The 22,122-nt window shown below is 45.7% G+C and overlaps 1 protein-coding gene across 1 annotated transcript in view; it reads right to left on the reverse strand.

Annotated features, from left to right (window-relative positions):
• Positions 1–706: 706 nt before the first annotated feature.
• Positions 707–22,122, reverse strand: part of LOC143933590 (phospholipase A2 inhibitor gamma subunit B-like) — a 29,714-nt gene continuing 8,298 nt past the window's right edge. Inside the window, exons 3-5 of the mRNA XM_077456538.1 lie at positions 20,306–20,455; positions 5,863–6,003; positions 707–1,467 (exon numbers count right to left, since the gene is read on the reverse strand). Coding sequence (XP_077312664.1) covers positions 1,274–1,467; positions 5,863–6,003; positions 20,306–20,455 — 485 coding nt within the window. The 3' untranslated portion in view covers positions 707–1,273. The remainder of the gene's footprint in view (positions 1,468–5,862; positions 6,004–20,305; positions 20,456–22,122) is intronic.

Raw genomic sequence — 22,122 nt, forward strand, 5'->3', positions numbered from 1 at the left:
ACGACCGGACTTTCCGTCAGAAAAGGTCCAATGGTCTTCCTGGCAGAGTTCCGACAGAGTTACGAATGAACGGACTTGCCCCCACACCAAGGTCCATTCGTTTTGAACGTGATGACTTACGACGGGACTAGAAAAGGAAGTTCAATAGCCAGTAGTCAATAGCTGCCCTTGCGTCGTATTTGGTCCATCGGACCAGCATACAGACGAACGGTTTTCCCCGATAGGAATTTGTGCCCACAGTGCCATACATCAGTACCCACAGTGCCACCTATCAGTGCCCATAAGTGCCCATCAGTGCTGCCCATCAGTGCCCAGCAGTGCCACCTATCAGTGCCACCTATCAGTGCCCATCAGTCCCATCTATCAGTGGTACCTATCAGTGCCCCTTAGTGCCACCCATCCATGCCACCCATCCGTGCCACCCATCAGTGCCACCTATCAGTGCCATCTTATCTGTACCCATCTTTGCCCATCAGTGCCGCCTTATCTGTGCCTATCAGCGCCACCTTATATGTGCCTATTAGTGTCGCCTTAACTGTGCCTATCAGTGCCCACCAGTGCCGCCTCATCAGCGCATTTCAATGAAGGAGAAAAATTACCTGTTTGCAAAATGTTATAACAAACTATTAAACATGATTTTTTATTTTTATTTTATTTTGCATTATTTTTTGTTTGTTTAGCAAAAAATAAAACTCAGAGCTGTAATTAAATACCACCAAAAGAAAGCTCTATTTGTGGGAAAAAAAATGATAAAAATTTCATTTGGGTACAGTGTTGTATGACCGCGCAATTGTCATTCAAAGTGCATCAGCGCTGAAAGCTGAAAATTGGTCTGGGCAGGAGGGGGGTTTAAGTGCCCAGTAAGCAAGTGGTTAAAATAAGACCTAGCGTGATTGTCGGTGATGGTTGCAATATAAGCCCTACCCCCCAAATAAGCCCTAGTTAAAGTCCTTGTAGGTCTTATTCTCAGGGTAGGGCTTATTTTCGGGGGAAAACAGGCTAGGACTTATTTGGGGCTTATATTGCCGCCATCACCGACAATCACACTAGGTCTTATTTTCGGGAGAAACAGGGTATAAATATTAAAATAAAATAAAAAACAAAGTAAAGTAAAATCAATCTAGTACCTCTATAGTTTTCATGTATACTGGGTTCATTAAAGCAGGATGGATTGCGGCTATCATAAAAAGGTCAAATATTTTACTAGTGACTGAAAAAAATCTGTCTACCCCACAAATCAGCCTTTAGTTTTTGTTTCTTGTCTTTAGGCTTTTCAGATCAATAACTTTAAGAAGAAAATACAAATCATAATTGGGAGGTAGAAGCCTTTTTGGAGACCGGTACTTCCACTAGTACAGATAAATGTAGTTTCTATCTTCCTTCCTAAGACGCCTCTAGATTGGCTGCCGAAATCGCAGATGCTTTTTGTGGCACAACCACGTATTGCTGTTGATCCTGTTGTTAGTCCTGTAAAAAAAAAAAATGCATTAAAAGTTTGGGAAATGTACATTTTGAAACAAATAATATATATATATATATATATATATATATATATATATATATATATATATATATATATGTAAAAAAATTGCAATGGCAGTCTGGCAATGACATTTCAATAATACCAACACATACCAATAAGGTCTTAACCACTTACCGACCAGTGCACGCCGATGTACGTCCTATTTTTGAAGAGGGATATCTCCGTAACGGCAGCAGCTGCTGCCACAACCGAGATATCCATCTCTTCAGGCGCCGGTCGTCTGTACGATAATGGTGGTCTCCGCGGTGGATTCGCCGCGAGATCACCAGTATCGGCGACGGGAGATGTGTCACCCCCCCTCCCGCCGCCCTCCCGCACCTTCCGCCGCTTACCGGAGCCGACGGTAGCGGCGGAGGCAATCTGATCCTTTTCCTAGCTGGGTATGGAGACGAGTGAGGCTAAGATGGCCCCCCACTCGTCTCTATACCATAGGAGGGCGGAAGCGACGTCAAAACGTCACTTCCACCCATACCTCTTAAAGGTATTTTTTTTTTAAATGTCTTTTTTTTTTTTTTGCATTTTAGTCCAAATATGAGATCTGAGGACTTTTTGACCCCCCATCTCATATTTAAGAGGACCTGTCATGCTTTTTCCTATTACAAGGGATGTTTACATTCCTTGTAATAGGAATAAAAGTGATCCATATAAAAAAAAAAAACTGTGTAAAAATAAATAAAATCAATTAAAATAAATAAGAAAAAAAAAGGTTTTTAAACCCCCCCCCCCGTCACGACGAGCTCGCGCACAGACGCGAGCGCAAACGTGAGTAGCGCCCGCTTATGAAAACGGTGGTTAAACCACACATGTGAGGTATCGACGCGATCGGTAGAGCGAGAGCAATAATTCTAGCCCTAGATCTCCTCTGTAACGCAAAAAATGCAACCTGTAGAATTTTTTAAATGTCGCTTATGGAGATTTTTGAGGCTAAAAGTTTGACTCCATTCCACGAGCGGGCGCAATTTTGAAGCGTGACATGTTGGGTATCCATTTACTCGGCGTAACATTATCTTTCACAATATAAAAAAAATTGGGCTAATTTTACTGTTGTCTTATTTTATTATACGGTGTGAAAAAAAGTATTTCAATGACCGGCATTTTATTCTCTAGGGTGTCGCCTATGGAGATTTTTGGAGGGTAAAAGTTTGACGCCATTCCACGAGCAGGCGCAGGTTTGAAGCGTGGCATTTTGGGTATCAATTTACTTGGTGTAACATTATCTTTCACAACATAAAAAAAAAAAATTGGGCTAACTTTACTGTTGTCTTATTTTTTTATTCAAAAAAGTGATTTTTTTCCAAAAAAAGGGCGCTTGTAAGACCGCTGCGCAAATACGGTGTGAAAAAAAGTATTTCAATGACCGCCATTTTATTCTCTAGGGTGTTAGAAAAAAAACAATATAAAATGTTTGGGGTTCTAAGTAATTTTCTAGCAAAAAAAATATGTTTTAAACATGTAAACACCAAATCTGAAAAAGAGGCCTGGTCCTTAAGTGGTTTAAAATCAGGCTTCAAATGTGTCGATTCACTGTTTTTTTTTTTTAAATCTTTTCTTCAATGAACATTTTGTTTACATGTTGTGAAGTTAAAGGGATCTATATATAAAAATGTCACTGTACAAATGTTTCAAGCTGTCACAAATGAATCCTGTATTTTCCCTAATTTGTTTCTTTCCTGTGATCATCAGCTCCATCTAGTGACCATAATGTGGTATTTTCCTAATTGAGGTGTTTCTGAAAAATACTGCATTATGGCCACTAGATGGCCCTGACAACCATAGGAAATAAACATATTATGCAAAATATGAGATTGTTCGGGACAGACAGTAATGCTTGAAACATTTGCACAGAAATTTTTTCATAAATAGACCCCAAAGTATATCAATGCCAAAATAGTTTTTTTTTTCTCTTCGTTTTGAATAAAGTGAGGAAAGGATTGTCAGGTCAGGTTTTACTCCTATCAGAGAGATTTCTAATCACTTCCTGTTTTGGGAAGCAGTTTTACTAGGAAGTAAGGGAAAATCTAGCATTCCTCTACATAACTTAAACAAGCATATTTTCTTCTCTCTGTTTTGCTGTTGGAGACAGGGCCGTCTTTGAGGCAGGGCAAAAGGGGCAGCTGCCCTGGGCCCTGTCATTGTTGTGGGGCCCAAAGCAGCTGCCTCATACTAGCCAACTATCAGAGTTTACATTCCCTTGAAGTTTTAGTCCTGTGCTGCTACTAATGCTGCCCAGCTCTGCCCTATTGTTGTGTACAGATGACTCACCTGCAGACCTGTATTTACATGTAAATACTGGCATTCATATGTAAATAGCAGTGACATGCATATGTAAATAGCTGAGGCCAACTGCATTGATATGTAAATAAAGGCAGCATTCATAGGTATATCATGCCCCCCTGCAGTGAGGAGAAGATGTGCTGTAACCGATAGCAACCAGTGAGCAGTATTACTGTACAGCAATCTCAACAAGCAGAAATGTGCTGTAACCTCTAGCAACTAATCAGTGAACCTTAAGGAGTGCTGTAACCTCTAGCAACCAGTCAGTATGCAGTAATGATATGCTGTAACCTCTGGCAACCAATCGCAATCGCTGCCTGATCTGATACAGTAAACTGCTATTTATTGTATGTCTCAGAGAAGGTGGAGAGCGAAATTGCATGGGGGGGAGGGGGGCCCTAAGAAAATTTCTGCCCAGGGTCCAATCAATATTAAAGACGGCCCTGGTTGGAGAGTTTCCTTCACTTCCAGTCTGGTGAAAAAGGTTGTCCCCGGGAACAGGAAGCGAGGGGAAATCTCTCTGCAGGCTCATTTACGCATCGTATTAGCCCCTTTTAAAGCGATCAGCAGTGGATTGCTCTTTTGAGGGCATTTGAAAGGAAGAGAAAGAGCTGTTATGTTGACTCCTCAATGCCTGTTCTGGGGGGTAGTCCTGCCCATTGATTGTTTGCCACCCAACAACCCCATCTGCTGCCTTTGCAGCTCACAGGGGAGTGGTTGGAGGGTGGTAAAAATTACAGTTCAACTGAGTTTTTACCACCCCCTGCCTATGTATTCACTTCAATCTTGGTTGAAGGTGAATAGCACCCCAATGCACCTCACTATGTGTAAAAATGTAGCATAGGGCATAACAATATACTCTATGTGTTTCACCATGACTTACTGCAGTGCAAATGGGCCCACAAGGATAGAAAACAAACAAGAGGTCCGCTCTGCTCACAGGTGAGTCGGTGTTCTGACATATAGCATCTGGCCATCTAGAAGTGTCCGCCCCGTACTGCGCCGGTGCAGCACGGAGCAGCAGGAGATTCGGAAAATCTCCAAAGATGAACGGCGCCTGCGCCGTGAGTCGAGGTGCAAGCCCCAACATCCAAGTGGATTTAGGGCGGCACATATTAGAGGGCCCCTCGCCACGCTTTCGGGCACGGCCTCGATGCGCTCGGCTCATTTTATTCTAATGCCGCGTACACACGATCGAATTGTCTGGCGTACTTAGTCCGATGAAACCCATTTCACCGGACAATCCGATCGTGTGTGTGGGTTTCAGCGGACTTTTCCAGCGTGAACTCCGGCGGACTAAGAAAGTATTTTTGCACTCCAATCTTCCCGTCGGACTTGGGTTTCAGCGGACAATACGTTCGTCAGTATGCCAGTCCGGCGGACTAAGAATGACGCATGCTCAGAAGCAAGTACGAAAAAGGAAGCTATTGGCTACTGGCTATTGAACTTCCTTTTTCTAGTCCCGTCGTACGCGCTGTACATCATCGTGCTAGCAAACGCCGGACTTTCTGTGTGTCCGTGTGTGGCAAAGTCCGTTCGGTAGAAAGTCCGCCGGACTATCCGCCGGATTGTATGTCGGACTAAGTACGCCGGACAATTCGATCGTGTGTATGCGGCATAACTCTATGTCCACTTGGATGGTGGGGTGGGAACCTGGACTCAGGGCGCAGGCGCCGTTCATCTTCGGCTATTTTCGGAATGTGGTTGTACTGTGTACTGCGCATGCACAGTACACAGCAGACACTATCCAATGGGGGACATTATGTGATAGGACACCGGCTCCAACAGTATGATCTCCTCACTGCAGGGTGCTCGCCCAGTCGGCGGTGAAGCAATCATGTACAAGCAAGGGAGACACGGCTTACATGTTTGATAAAGCACAATTCGTGTGCAAAACATGTCTCCCTTGCTTGTGGATATAGTGCTCCTTATGTTTTTCATGGTTTTATGTGAATAAAGGCATTTGGATCTCAGTTTGGTGTGCAGCCATCTGGACTTTTCTTTCATTAAGGATAGATAACACTGGCTCTGTCTGGTATACTGACCTGATACTTTTGTGGTCTGGAGAACACACGTGTTCTCATCCCCCATACACTCCATCGTATCTGAAGTGGAACACCAGGTGGAGTTAGCGGAGATGCAGGATTGGCACGTCAGTCCATTGGATCCTGAGATGTCCTTTCGTACTAAGGTAAAAAAAACATAACATGGGTATAATGGCATGGGATTAAAGAGCGCCTGTATTTTAGTGATAAATAAAGGACCACTACACTTGGTCCTTCCAACAATGAAAATCAGGGCCGGTGCTACCACTAGGCAAACTAGGCAGCCGCCTAGGGCGCCCTCCTGCCTAGGGCGCCCTACTGCCTAGGGTGCCCTGCTGCCTAGGGCACCCAGCCACTGGTGTTCATACTCTCTTCTCTCGGCAGCAAGCAACTAATTCTCAGTATCAGCAGACTACCGCTGCACATATTGTCAGAGGCACAGCAGCAGCGGAGGACTGTATCTGTGTCCCAACTCCTGAATGAATGGAAGCAAGCAAACATTCATTGATGGGCACTGATAGGCTGCATTAATGGGTGCTGGTGAGACTGCATTGAGGGGCACTGGTAGGCTGCATTTGATGGGCGCTGGTAGGCTGCATTGATGGGCGCTGGTGAGGCTGCATTTGATAGGCGCTGGAGAGGCTGCATTTGATGGGCGCTGGAGAGGCAGCATTTGATGGGCGCTGGAGAGGCTGCATTTGATGGGCGCTGGAGAGGCAGCATTTGATGGGCGCTGGAGAGGTAGCATTTGATGGGCGCTGGAGAGGCAGCATTTGATGGGCGCTGGGGAGGCTGCATTTGATGGGCGCTGGTAGGCTGCATTGATGGGCGCTGGTGAGGCTGCATTTGATAGGCGCTGGAGAGGCTGCATTTGATGGGCGCTGGAGAGGCTGCATTTGATGGGCGCTGGAGAGGCAGCATTTGATGGGCGCTTCATTCAAAAAAGCGGCGGAGGACTGTATCTGTGTCCCAACTCCTGAATGAATGGAAGCAAGCAAACATTCATTGATGGGCACTGATAGGCTGCATTAATGGGTGCTGGTGAGACTGCATTGAGGGGCACTGGTAGGCTGCATTTGATGGGCGCTGGTAGGCTGCATTGATGGGCGCTGGTGAGGCTGCATTTGATAGGCGCTGGAGAGGCTGCATTTGATGGACGCTGGAGAGGCAGCATTTGATGGGCGCTGGAGAGGCTGCATTTGATGGGCGCTGGAGAGGCAGCATTTGATGGGCGCTGGAGAGGTAGCATTTGATGGGTGCTGGAGAGGCGGCATTTGATGGGCGCTGGGGAGGCTGCATTTGATGGACGCTGGTAGGCTGCATTGATGGGCGCTGGTGAGGCTGCATTTGATAGGCGCTGGAGAGGCTGCATTTGATGGGCGCTGGAGAGGATGCATTTGATGGGCGCTGGAGAGGCAGCATTTGATGGGCGCTTCATTCAAAAAAGCGGGGTTTACATGGGCAGGGAAAAGGGGTGGAGTCAGGGGTGGAGCTAAGGGAAGGTGGCAAAATGAGGTTTCGCCTAGGGTGTCAAAAATCCTTGCACCAGCTCTGATGAAGATCCTAATGAAATGTTATGATGAAGGCCTACTTCAATCTTTAGTGCTTCCATGCTGTTACGCTGCCACAGATGCTATAGCCAGGAGATTCCGTTTGTAGGTGAGTGTCACACACTTGGTGGGGGACCAAACTAATGAAGGGTCTTCTCTTGCACCTCTTGTCCAACACCCCTGGAAGTGGTCACTAGATGTAACGCCACAAAGTGGCATGTGTATAAAAAGAAACACGAGGGAGCTCATGGCCATAATGGGGATGGTATTGACACAGCCCCAAATGATCCACAATGGCTCAATATGTATACGGTCCAGAAATATTTTGAAATTTTCAGAGACATTTAGACAGAATAAAGCACCTGGAACACATGGCCTCCACCCATGGATCCTAATATAATTTAGCTCTATCATTTCAAAACCAACAACGTCCTTACAGGATGTCTCTAACTTACAAGCCGACCTCAGTGCTCTGTTTCATTGGGCAAAAATGTGGCAAATTAAGTTTAATGTTGATAAATGTAAAGTTATGCACTTAGGAGCTAAGAAAACAAATGCATCATACATACTAGGGGGGGGTACCATTGGGGGGGATCCGTAGTGGAGAAGGATTTGGTAGATCATAAGCTTAATAATAGCATAAAATACCAAGCTGCAGTTTCCAAAGCCACAAAAGTACAAATCATTAGTAAGACCTCATCTGGAATATGCAGTTCAGTTTTGGGCACCAGTTCCCAAAAAGGATATCGGGGAACTGGAGAAAGTGCAGAGAAGGGCAACCAAACTGATAAGAGACATGGAGGAGCTCAGCTATGAGGAAAGATTAGAGGAACTGAATTTATTCCCTCTTGAGAAAAGGAGATTAAGGGGGGGATATGATCAACTTGTATAAATACATAAGAGGTCCATATAGTGAACTTGGTGTTGAGTTTTTCACTTTAAGGTCACCACAGAGGACAAGGGGGCACTCTTTACATCTGGTGGAAAAGAGATTTAATCTCCAAATATCGAAAGGCTTCTTTACAGTAAGAGCTGTGAAAATGTGGACTAGATTCCCTCAAGAGCTAGTTCTGGCCAGATTGTTTTATTTATTTATTTATTTTATTGTTTCAATTTTGTTTTATTAAAGAGGAGGGCCGTTTAAAAAAAAAAAAAAATTTGATTAAAAGTCAGCAGCTGCAAACACTGCAGCTGCTGACTTAATAAGCACATTTACCTGTCCCGGGCACCCGCTAAGTAGGCCGCCCGAGGCCCACCCCTCCCTCGGACCGCCATTCTTTCTAAGGGAAACAGGCAGTGGAGCCTTGCGGCTTCACTGTCCGTTTCCTACTGCGCATGCGCGAGTCGCACAGCGCTTTGTGAATGGGACGCGCTGTGTTCTGGGACACACAGTTCCCAGAACACAGCGCGACCCATTACCCAGAAGACAACGCGACGAGGAGAGAAGAAAGAAGATCTCCGCGGAGGAGGAAGAGGCAGATTAGGATGATGTGCCTAGCAACAGGCATTTCTGGTAAGTAAAAAAATAAATAATTTTTCATTTTTTTTTTAGATTTTTTTTGTAATTTTTAATGGATTTTTTTTTCAGGGTGGCCCTCCACTTTAAGGTTTTCAAACATAAAGAAAAAAAAGGCCAGATTGTTTTTTTTAAAAAAGGCCGTTATTTTTTGGTAAATGCACATAATATAACTGAATACTGATATTTATAGGTAAAGTTGATCCAGGGAGTATGCCTAATTGCATGTTGGGGGACCAAGAAGGATTTTTTTTCCCCACTTTAGCAAATTAAATCATGCTTTATTGATTTTTTTATTTTTTTTGCCTTCCTTTGGATCAACTGTGGGTATAGCAGTGTGTGTTTGTGTGTTTTTGTGTGTGTGTTTTTTTCTGTGTTGGTTGAACTGGATGGACTTGTGTCTTTTTTATCAACCAGAGTAACTATAAATAACTGTGTAGTAGGCAGTACCAGATCTCTATGGCTGTTGGGTATGCAGGTTAGATGACTGTGGACCATAGGGCACAAACCAGCTACAGGAACACCTAGATACCAGAACAAGAGACAGGAATTGAACCAAGACACAAGAAATAACCAAGTGGTGGCTACCAAATCAGAAGACATGAACAGAGTTGATGACACAAGCTGAGGTTGGTAATGGCCAGTACAAGGCATGAGACGGGCTAAAGTCACAATAGGTAGACAAAGGTCCAGAGGAACAGAATTAAGGGACATAAGATGACGTCAGTAACAGCCAAGTAGTAAGGTACCAGGTCAGAGGACAGTCCATGATGAAAGCTGAGGTCAGTAATAGACCAGAAGCAGAGGTATATTCCCCATGCTTTTTCCCATTAAAAAATAGTACAGAAAAATAAGTGTTGATCTGCCAAAATCCAGTGTGCTCTTAAATTCCTATCTGGGCTGACAACACAGCTTCTGCTGTACTGAAATTCCAACCAGCATTGCCCCCCCTGCCTGCTGCACAACAGAACTCCACCTATCCCCATACTTCTCTAAATGCATGCACCACGACCCCTTTCACACCACACCGCCCATTGCGTCGGCGGTAAAACGCCGCTATTTTTAGCGGCGTTTTACCGCTGGATTTGCGGCGCATTTCGGGCGCTAGTGCAATAGCGGAGTTTTGCCGGCGGTATTACAGCACTGCCCCATTGATTTCAATGGGGAGGAGCGGTAAACACACCGCTCCAAAGAAGCTGCTGGCAGGACTTTTTTCTGACGTCCTGCCAGCTAGTGATGGCCGAACGGTTCGCCCGGCGGTCGTTTCGCGGCGAATTTCCGACTTTCGCCGTCCGCGGGTTCGAACGCCTTTTTCCGTCGTTCGCCCCGGCGGACTTACGTGTTTAATGTATACAAGAACTTTAACCTTTCGTGACACGTTTATCATGTGTTACAGGACAACCAATTGAGACATGACAGCTCATGGACACTTGGACATTCCCCCTAACCTATAAATACACCCGATCCGGTGGCCATTTTACATTCTTTCTTCTGTCACTGTAGGGAAAGGATCCTGTGTGGAGTAGGGACAGAGAAAACGCTAGCTATTTGGTACACAAAAGTTCTTTTCAGGACTGGTATAGGTGTTAGGTCAGCAGCCTGAGTTTCTTTTGTCAGTTTAGATAAAGGGACAGAGCGCTGTATGCTGCTATTTTAGGGACAGCTCAGCCAGATTAGTCTTTCTTCATCATCATCATCATCATCATCATTAGCTGTTACTATCAGGTCCACAAAAGAGCTGTTCCAGCTAATCGTTCCAGCCTACTCTTTTTTGCCAATTTGTATAGGGACAGGCAGGAAGCAGTGTGTCAGGCAGTGAGGATAATTTTAAAGACTTGCTGTTACTATTAGTTCCACAAAGGTTCTTTTCAGGACTGGTATCAGTGGTACGGTAATAGGCTTGTACACGTATAATATTCTTTCTTCCAAATATAGAAAGAATATTATACTTGACTGCTGCCCTTCTGCTGCAGTCTGCTAATCATTCACAACTCACTTGTTCCACAAAGCTCTTTATCAGGACTGGTAACTTGGTCTGTCTAGGGTGCTACGGTACATAGGCTTGGGTGCGGTACAGTCTGCTGTTCTGTAAGGACCGCTATCGGTCCACAATAGATAGGGTTGCCGTGCACTACTGCTGACCGCTGCCCTATACTGCAGCAGTCCTTCAGCGGTATAGGGACTGACGCACAGTCTGCTAAACACTAATACACAACCTGCTTGGTCCACAAAAGTTCTTATAAGGACTGGTAACTTGGTATAGGGTGCTACGGTACATAGGCCTGAGTGCGTTACAGTCTGCTGTTCTGTAAGGACCGCTATCGGTCCACAATACATAGGGTTGACGTGCACTACTGCTGACCGCTGCCCTATACTGCAGCAGTCCTTCAGCGGTATAGGGACTGACGCACAGTCTGCTAAACACTAATACACAACCTGCTTGGTCCACAAAAGTTCTTATAAGGACTGGTAACTTGGTATAGGGTGCTACGGTACATAGGCCTGAGTGCGTTACAGTCTGCTGTTCTGTAAGGACCGCTATCGGTCCACAATACATAGGGTTGACGTGCACTACTGCTGACCGCTGCCCTATACTGCAGCAGTCCTTCAGCGGTATAGGGACTGACGCACAGTCTGCTAAACACTAACACACAACCTGCTTGGTCCACAAAAGTTCTTATAAGGACTGGTAACTTGGTATAGGGTGCTACGGTACATAGGCCTGAGTGCAGTACAGTCTGCTGTTCTGTAAGGACTGCTATCGGTCCACAATACATAGGGTTGCCGTGCACTACTGCTGACCGCTGCCCTATACTGCAGCAGTCCTTCAGCGGTATAGGGACTGACGCACAGTCTGCTAAACACTAATACACAACCTGCTTGGTCCACAAAAGTTCTTATAAGGACTGGTAACTTGGTATAGGGTGCTACGGTACATAGGCCTGAGTGCGTTACAGTCTGCTGTTCTGTAAGGACCGCTATCGGTCCACAATACATAGGGTTGACGTGCACTACTGCTGACCGCTGCCCTATACTGCAGCAGTCCTTCAGCGGTATAGGGACTGACGCACAGTCTGCTAAACACTAATACACAACCTGCTTGGTCCACAAAAGTTCTTATAAGGACTGGTAACTTGGTATAGGGTGCTACGGTACATAGGCCTGAGTGCGTTACAGTCTGCTGTTCTGTAAGGACCGCTATCGGTCCACAATACATAGGGTTGACGTGCACTACTGCTGACCGCTGCCCTATACTGCAGCAGTCCTTCAGCGGTATAGGGACTGACGCACAGTCTGCTAAACACTAACACACAACCTGCTTGGTCCACAAAAGTTTTTATAAGGACTGGTAACTTGGTATAGGGTGCTACGGTACATAGGCCTGAGTGCAGTACAGTCTGCTGTTCTGTAAGGACCGCTATCGGTCCACAATACATAGGGTTGCCGTGCACTACTGCTGACCGCTGCCCTATACTGCAGCAGTCCTTCATTGGTATAGGGACTGACGTACAGTCTGCTAATCACTAACACACAACCTGCTTGGTCCACAAAAGTTCTTATAAGGACTGGTAACTTGGTATAGGGTGCTACGGTACATAGGCCTGAGTGCAGTACAGTCTGCTGTTCTGTAAGGACCGCTATCGGTCCACAATACATAGGGTTGCCGTGCACTACTGCTGACCGCTGCCCTATACTGCAGCAGTCCTTCATTGGTATAGGGACTGACGTACAGTCTGCTAATCACTAACACACAACCTGCTTGGTCCACAAAAGTTCTTATAAGGACTGGTAACTTGGTATAGGGTGCTACGGTACATAGGCCTGAGTGCAGTACAGTCTGCTGTTCTGTAAGGACCGCTATCGGTCCACAATACATAGGGTTGCCGTGCACTACTGCTGACCGCTGCCCTATACTGCAGCAGTCCTTCATTGGTATAGGGACTGACGTACAGTCTGCTAATCACTAACACACAACCTGCTTGGTCCACAAAAGTTCTTATAAGGACTGGTAACTTGGTATAGGGTGCTACGGTACATAGGCCTGAGTGCAGTACAGTCTGCTGTTCTGTAAGGACCGCTATCGGTCCACAATACATAGGGTTGCCGTGCACTACTGCTGACCGCTGCCCTATACTGCAGCAGTCCTTCATTGGTATAGGGACTGACGTACAGTCTGCTAATCACTAACACACAACCTGCTTGGTCCACAAAAGTTCTTATAAGGACTGGTAACTTGGTATAGGGTGCTACGGTACATAGGCCTGAGTGCAGTACAGTCTGCTGTTCTGTAAGGACCGCTATCGGTCCACAATACATAGGGTTGCCGTGCACTACTGCTGACCGCTGCCCTATACTGCAGCAGTCCTTCATTGGTATAGGGACTGACGTACAGTCTGCTAATCACTAACACACAACCTGCTTGGTCCACAAAAGTTCTTATAAGGACTGGTAACTTGGTATAGGGTGCTACGGTACATAGGCCTGAGTGCAGTACAGTCTGCTGTTCTGTAAGGACCGCTATCGGTCCACAATACATAGGGTTGCCGTGCACTACTGCTGACCGCTGCCCTATACTGCAGCAGTCCTTCATTGGTATAGGGACTGACGTACAGTCTGCTAATCACTAACACACAACCTGCTTGGTCCACAAAAGTTCTTATAAGGACTGGTAACTTGGTATAGGGTGCTACGGTACATAGGCCTGAGTGCAGTACAGTCTGCTGTTCTGTAAGGACCGCTATCGGTCCACAATACATAGGGTTGCCGTGCACTACTGCTGACCGCTGCCCTATACTGCAGCAGTCCTTCATTGGTATAGGGACTGACGTACAGTCTGCTAATCACTAACACACAACCTGCTTGGTCCACAAAAGTTTTTATAAGGACTGGTAACTTGGTATAGGGTGCTACGGTACATAGGCCTGAGTGCAGTACAGTCTGCTGTTCTGTAAGGACCGCTATCGGTCCACAATACATAGGGTTGACGTGCACTACTGCTGACCGCTGCCCTATACTGCAGCAGTCCTTCAGCGGTATAGGGACTAAGAGTTTTGTCACAGGGTGATTTAAAAAATGACAGGCAGAGGAAGAGGCAGGCCCTTCCGCAGGGGTGGTAGGGGTAGGGCAGGAGCAACAGCCTTGAGCCAAAGTGGGAAGTTGCAGAAGGTGCGTTCAATTACTTTAAAGGACGCACCAGACTTGGTTGAGTGGCTCACTCAGCCTTATTCTTCTGCACCCTCCTCATCCTCTCGATCTGCACCCTCTTCTTCACTCTCTGCTATGTGCACCCCCAAAGACACTACCACCAACAACACCACCACCACCACATACCTTCCGCTTGAGTGCAAATGGGGGCCTTCATGCTCCAGTGTTTTAATAGGGACCCCCGTATAAAAAGCATGAGGGTCAAGGACCAGTACTGGGTGGCAACGTACTTAGATCCCCGGTACAAACACAAAATGGCGGAAATGTTACCGCCGTCGCAGAGGGCTGTCAGAATGCAGCACTTCCAGGCCTTGCTTCGAGAAATGCTGCATTCTGCTTTTGCGTGCGCTGGCAGAGGAGCAATTCCCACTCCCAGAGAAGGATTTGCGGGTACCAATCCAACAGCGCCTGCAAGAAGAGGCCGGTTTGAAGATGTGTTGGTGACTTCGGATATGAGGTCATTCTTTCAGCCGACCCATCGACAGGTGTCATCCGGATCCAGCATCAGGGAACGCCTAGACCGTCAGGTGTCCGACTACATTGGGTTAACGGCCGATGTGGACGCTCTGAGGAGTGATGAACCCCTAGACTACTGGGTGGGCAGGCTTGACCTCTGGCCAGAGCTTGCCCAATTTGCAATCGAACTGTTGGCTTGCCCCTCATCCAGTGTCCTGTCCGAAAGGACGTTCAGCGCAGCAGGGGGGATTGTGACCGATAAGCGTACTCGCCTAGCTCACCACAGTGTTAACTACCTCACATTTCTAAAAATGAATGAGGCATGGATCTCGGAGGAATTCAACACATGTGATCAGTAGACCATGTATATGTCTATAAACAATTTTTGGAATCAAGCACACAGACCTTCTTAATTCATTTGGCTCACTTCCCTGACCCAAAAAAGCACACCGTACTATATGCCCCTACCCTCCTCTTTGAAGAGGTTGAGCGGTGTCATATTTCTACTGGGGCTGCTTATTATGAGGGGTTCCCACCATCCCTGTGCTGTGCTGACTTCCTCCTGGGGGTTCTTATTATGAGGGGCTCCCACCATCCCTGTGCTGTGCTGACTTCCTCCTGGGGGTTCTTATTATGAGGGGATCACACCATCCCTGTGCTGTGCTGACTTCCTCCTGGGGCTGCTTACGGTGCTGCTGTCAGCGCTGTATGTCACGGAGCTGCTGTCAGCGCTGTATGTCACGGAGCTGCTGTCAGCGCTGTATGTCACGGAGCTGCTGTCAGCGCTGTATGTCACGGAGCTGCTGTCAGCGCTGTATGTCACGGAGCTGCTGTCAGCGCTGTATGTCACGGAGCTGCTGTCAGCGCTGTATGTCACGGAGCTGCTGTCAGCGCTGTATGTCACGGAGCTGCTGTCAGCGCTGTATGTCACGGAGCTGCTGTCAGCGCTGTATGTCACGGAGCTGCTGTCAGCGCTGTATGTCACGGAGCTGCTGTCAGCGCTGTATGTCACGGAGCTGCTGTCAGCGCTGTATGTCACGGAGCTGCTGTCAGCGCTGTATGTCACGGAGCTGCTGTCAGCGCTGTATGTCACGGAGCTGCTGTCAGCGCTGTATGTCACGGTGCTGCTGTCAGCGCTGTATGTCACGGAGCTGCTGTCAGCGCTGTATGTCACGGAGCTGCTGTCAGTGCTGTATGTCACGGAGCTGCTGTCAGCGCTGTATGTCACGGAGCTGCTGTCAGCGCTGTATGTCACGGAGCTGCTGTCAGCGCTGTATGTCACGGTGCTGCTGTCAGCGCTGTATGTCACGGAGCTGCTGTCAGCGCTGTATGTCACGGAGCTGCTGTCAGCGCTGTATGTCACGGAGCTGCTGTCAGCGCTGTATGTCACGGAGCTGCTGTCAGCGCTGTATGTCACGGTGCTGCTGTCAGCGCTGTATGTCACGGAGCTGCTGTCAGCGCTGTATGTCACGGAGCTGCTGTCAGCGCTGTATGTCACGGAGCTGCTGTCAGCGCTGTATGTCACGGAGCTGCTGTCAGCGTTGTATGTCACGGAGCTGCTGTCAGCGCTGTATGTCACGGTGCTGATGTCAGTGCTCTGTATTACGGTGCTGCTGTCAGTGCTCTGTATCTCCTGCACCCTCTTGTTTGCCTACCCTGGTCCCTGACCTTCCCTCTCCTCCATTGCCTTCATTAGCTCCATAGTCCTGAATTGTCAGAACAATTTCCCAAATAAAAAAAAAATGCTTGTAGTTATCGATCCCAAATTCACCTCATACATGTATTATGCTATTGTCCAGGTGGTGGGACTACGTGCTACCCCCTAATAATTACCCCGTGGCCGCAAATTCGACCTAAAGGTTTGCGAAATTCGCCTCCCATTGAAGTCAATGGAGCCCGCGGCGAACGGTCGTTTTCGCGAACGTTTGTGTCCGTTCGCGTTTCGCGTTCGCGAAACGTCCCGTCGGAAGTTCGTCCATCACTACTGCCAGCGCACCGCTGTAGAGTGAAAGCCCTCGGGGCTTTCACACTACATACAATGGTGCAGCTTCTTTAGGGCGGATTGCAGGCGCTATTTCTAACGCTATAGCGCCTGCAAAACGCCCTGGTGTGAAAGGGGTCTACATTATTATTTTTTCCCTAGCCACTTGCTTACTGGGCACTTAAACCCCCCTCCTGCCCAGACCAATATACCAGTATAAAATGTATGTAAAGTATGATAAAGGAAGAACAGGAAAGCATCCCCGAGGGGGATACAGTCATACATAAGTCAAAATAACAAGTTATGAGAATGTATTTTTTCAGGATAAGACAGTAAATACAATCTTTGTTAAACCAGGTTATGGCCCTGAGTCTCAATAACGTGATATAACAGCAGTTATTTGTTCATTATAATAAAGAAGACAAAAAATAGAGAAAGAAAAAAAGGGTTAAAACCTGCAAAAGTATTTTCAGGTACCCATTACTCTCATATAATCATCAGAGTATGTAAAAATAAACCATCACATGGAAGAAATTGTTGCTATTCCTCGTGATAATTTGACCAAATATTACAAAATATAGAATACCGAATATACTCGAGTATAAGCCGAGTGCTGCAGATGGACACAGTTGACCAACTTTGGGGCCCAATATCTCAGGGCCATTTAGGGCTAGGAACCCCACATTTGGCGTGCAAACCTAGTGGAACTAGCACCACAACATATCCAGCTGGGTTTCCTAGCACCAAGTGACCCTGAGATATGGGGCCCCAATTTTGTTTGGAAAATGTCATTCTCTGCTGCAGAAAAGTGCTTGACATTTTCCGAACCAAATTTAGGGCCCCGTATCTTGGGGCCACTTGGTGCTAGGATCCCCAGCTATGTTGTAGTGCTAGTTGCACTGGGTTTGCATGCCAAATTTGTGGTTCCTAGCACCAAGCAGTCCCTAGATACGGGGCCACAAATTCAGTCAACTGTGTCCATCTGCAGCAATGTCATTTTGGGACCCTTTGGGTCCAGAGACCTCAAATTTTAGCTGCAGCTAGGGGGCATCTAGAAGCGCTTAACTGCGGAGTTTGAAGTTGGGGGGACCTATGGCTGCAAATGGGCACAGTGAGACATGCAAATGGGCACAGTGAGACATGCAAATGGGCACAGTGAGGCTGCAAATGGGCATTGTTGACCCTCTTACAGTAGCTGCACATTTCTCGCCCTAGGCTTATACTCAAGTCAATAAGTTTTCCCATTTTTTGTGGTAAAATTAGGTGCCTCTTATGCCTGCTTATATTCGGGTCGGCTTATACTCAAGTATATATGGTACTTGTTTTTTATTTTGGCTTTTATTTATTTTATATTTTTTATAAAGTAAAAAGTGAGGAAAAAAACTGCGCTAAACCTCAGTGAAAACTAGTGAATATATAGTATATACAACAGCTGACACTCAAACAAAGAAAGCTCAAAATAACATAAAAATATGTGCAGCGCTCAAGCATGTAACCATAAGGATGGGAACATGACATACAGTGACTTATGAATAATTTACTACAAATAATATAAATAATCATACAATTGTGATAAAACAAATGATATAAATGTGAACAAGGGATGGAAACTCAAATTGTGCTATTGAGACACAATGAGGTCAAAAATCTTACAACAGCTTGCAAGATAAATAGTAAAAAAGTGATCACAAATGCAATAAAAATTAATAAAAAGCAATGTGGGTGGCATAAATGTGCAAACCTGATGCGTTTCGACATAAAGGGTCTTCAACTGGGGCATCGGGTGCAAGCTGTTGTAAGATTTATGATGCCCAATAAGCCATAATTGGTTTATTTGCACCATGTAGAGCAGGGATATGCAATTAACGGACCTCCAGCTGTTACAAAACTACAAGTCCCATCATGCCTCTGTCTCTGGGTGTCATGCTTGCTGCTGTCAGAGTCTCGCTATGCCTCATGGGACTTGTAGTTCTGCAACAGCTGGAGGCCCACTAATTGCATATCCCTGATGTAGAGCATCTTTATTTCTTTCCCTCTATATTTTACATTTTGCCACTCTTGGCCTCCTTTCCATCACCTACACGTGGATGTGCCTTGGTTATCCGCCGTTGCTGGTCGTTGGTTCCGTCTGGTCCTGCACCTTGGAGTTGCCTACCATCGCACCCAATGTGACATCATCAGGAGGTTTTCAAGCTCGTTAGACTCACTGCCGTATGGTATGTGTGTCCATCACAGTTGGTAAGAGTACCTTATCGTGTTTACTTTATCTCTGGAAAAAGTTCATTGGCATGCAAATTGGTCCATCTAGACCACACTCCAATCAAATCCATCTGGAAGAGTGGCAAGAAGAACTCTCTCCATTGCTTTTGAATTCAGCATATGGACTAGGTCCTTTACCTCATTGTGTCTCAATAGCGCAATTTGAGTTTCCATCCCTTGTTCACATTTATATTATTTGTTTTATCACAATTGTATAATTATTTATATTATTTTATAATATTATATTATATTTGTATTAGGGCTGTTACTGATTAAAAATGTTGTGTTTGATTAATCGATTTATTTTGTAATCGATTAATCGTCTCATTTCGATTAATTATAACGCACCTACAGATCCAACTACTTTTAGCTGATCTCCTTGCATTGCAACTCTGCATTTCTCAGTGGTAAATGTTGTACACTATATACAATCACCCGACACTAGTTCGTTTCCACAATCCATGACTTAACTTCACAGTTCACACAAATACCTTTTTAAAGCACTGTAGCACTGACATAATTTTTTTTTCCACAGTAGCGTGACAATCCCTCCACCTCCGGTCTAACTAATCACTCTCACCTTATGGCATGGACCCCTGTGCAACCAGGTGGTCATGCAAGCGGGTATCAAAAGGGTTAACACGGACCATAAACTTCTCTCACGTCTCCTTCTCAGCAAGGACACCAGGTAATGGGTAGAAAGAAAAGATCGAAGTGCTCACCACTTAAGTATAAGATTTCATTTTTGTGTTCAAACACAAACTACTCACATGAAGATGATTAAAACACAGCATGTAAAGCCGACAATCATGTTAGTTCTGTAGGGTGGCAGCGGGTGACGCCATGCGTAGCTCCTCCCCCATACACGTTACATTCAATCAGAACTTTGACGTCACCGGACTCCTCCCCCTTCCCTTCGTTAGCAGACAGAGGCACTTTGGGAAGGGGGGAGGAGTCCAGTGACATTGATGTCCGTGACGTCACCGGATCTCCGACAGAACTCCCTGAAGACTCGGAAGACGGCGGAGAGGTATTTTGATCGATTAAAAAAATGTTGATTGATTTAAAAAAATTAACGATTAATCAAGGAATTAATCTTTAATTTCCGCAGCCCTAATTTGTATGTCATGTTCCCATCCTTATGGTTACATGCTTGAATGCTGCTTATATTTTTTTTTATAGTTTTGATTTTTATACTTGCATTCATTTTGTAGCCTTGATGAAGAGGAAGTCTGTTTGGCTGCCAAAACACTTTAAAGTTTTCTACTATTAATTAATTTTATCAATAAAACTTTGGACTCTTGGATGTGTATTTGGTGCTGTCATTGGGCTATATACTGTATATGAGGACTGTGCTGTGTGGAAGAGCTGTACATTTTCAGAAATGGATGGACAGGAGTAGAAATCCTTTGGCAGGTAAATCAGTCACATACGTGTATTTAGCTGTTTATATGAAGGCAGCAGATAGTCACTTACGGGAAGGAAAAGTCGGGGTGCATCGATCAGTTCTACAACACGATGTACCCATCTTCCGTCTTGCATTGTTAGGAAAGCTCATACTTCCTGTGATGTCACACTGGTCCTGTCGCACACATGACATCACGTATAATTTTGAAACAATGGTACCTACAAGTAAACAAACTCTATCATTCTCTGCAATTAAAATAGACAAAGATTTAATGTGAAACAAAAATGGCAACCCCCCCTCCCACAATTTATACCAAGAGTAGGTGCATTGTACATCAAAAACAAACAAAAGTTTCCCAACACACTTACCAGCTGGTCTATAAAAAATGCAGATGACGCTGTCTAATGCCCCATACACACGGTCAGACATTCCGAAGGAAAAGGTGTGTGTGGGGCATTGTGTGTGGGCCCTATCGGACTTTTTCTGTTGGAATTTCTGCCGGAAAAAGTTTGAGAGCTGGATCTAAAATTTTCCGACAACAAAATCCGATTGGACTTTTTCCGATCGTGTGTAGAGAATTCCGACGCACAGAGTGCCACGCATGCTCAGAAAAAATTTGGAGACAAAAGCTATTGGCTACTGGCCTCTACGTAGTCCTGTCGCTCTGAAGGATCGGATTTTCCGACAACTTTGTGCGACCATGTGTATGCAAGACTAGTTTCGACCAAAATCTGTCGGAAAAAAAAAAAACGATGGATTTTGTTGTCGGAATGTCCGACCGTCTGTATGGGGCATTACAATTTGTGGTAAAAACCGAGGCTTTAGTTGCACAACACTTGCATATACAGTAAAACCTTACATTGAGAGTAACTTAGTTTGAGAGTGTTTTGCAAGACAATCTAATTTTTTTTTTTATATAAATTTTGACTTGATATATAAGTAGTGTCATGTCACAACAGGGTATACAAGAGAAGAGAGGCGCCTCTAAGTGTAGCAATATGGTGAGGGTACAACATTTAGCAACTTACATGGTTGATGATTAACTGCTTCCCGCCTGTCTTGTAGCAGAATGATGGCCGCATAGTGATTAAGTTATCCTGACTGGGCGTCATATATAACGTCCAGCTGGATAAGCCGCCCGCGAGGGCAGACAGCGCAGCAATCGGTGGTGCAGTGTGTCGCTCTGACACATCAGATCTCTGATCTTGGTAAAGACCCTATGACGTAGACTCTTTACCATGTGATCAGCTGTGTCCAATCACAACTGATCACAGTGTAACCAGGAAGTGCCATTGATCAGCTTTTCCTCTATTCGCGCTGACAAGGCACGGGTAGAGGAGAGCCTAATCAGCACGTTGATCATCAGTGTAGACCCACCAGGGAGGTCCACTGGAGCCCACTAGGGATGCCCACCCACATTCACCAGGAATGAAAATCAGTGCCCATCAAGGATGCCAATTAGTGCCGATAAGTAATGCCTGTCAGTGCCTCCTCATCAATGCTGCCCGTCAGTGCCATCTATCAGTGCCACCCATCTGTGCCCATCAGCGCGCCCTATCAGTGCCCATCAGTAATGCCTTTCAGTGCCTCCTCATCAGTGCTGCCTGTGAGTGCCATCTATCAGCGCTCATCAGTGCTGCATATTAGTGCCTCCTCATCAGTGCTCATCAGTGAAGGAGAAAACTTACTTACACATTTTTTTAACAGAAATGAAGAAAAAACTTTATTTAAGGATGCGGTCTTGTTACATGTTAAAGATCCATCATTTGTTAAAGATCCATCATTCATGGCAGTAACGCACGCAAAACTATATGGAGTTAAACTGGCCGTAAGGCACGCAAAACTATATGGTGTTAAACTGGCAGTAATGCGCACAGAAGTAAAT

The sequence above is a fragment of the Lithobates pipiens genome, unplaced genomic scaffold (genome assembly GCF_037356315.1).
Source record: "Lithobates pipiens isolate NorthernLeopardFrog02 unplaced genomic scaffold, aLitPip1_a1.2 Scaffold_27, whole genome shotgun sequence".
NCBI classification, from domain to species: Eukaryota; Metazoa; Chordata; class Amphibia; order Anura; family Ranidae; genus Lithobates; species Lithobates pipiens.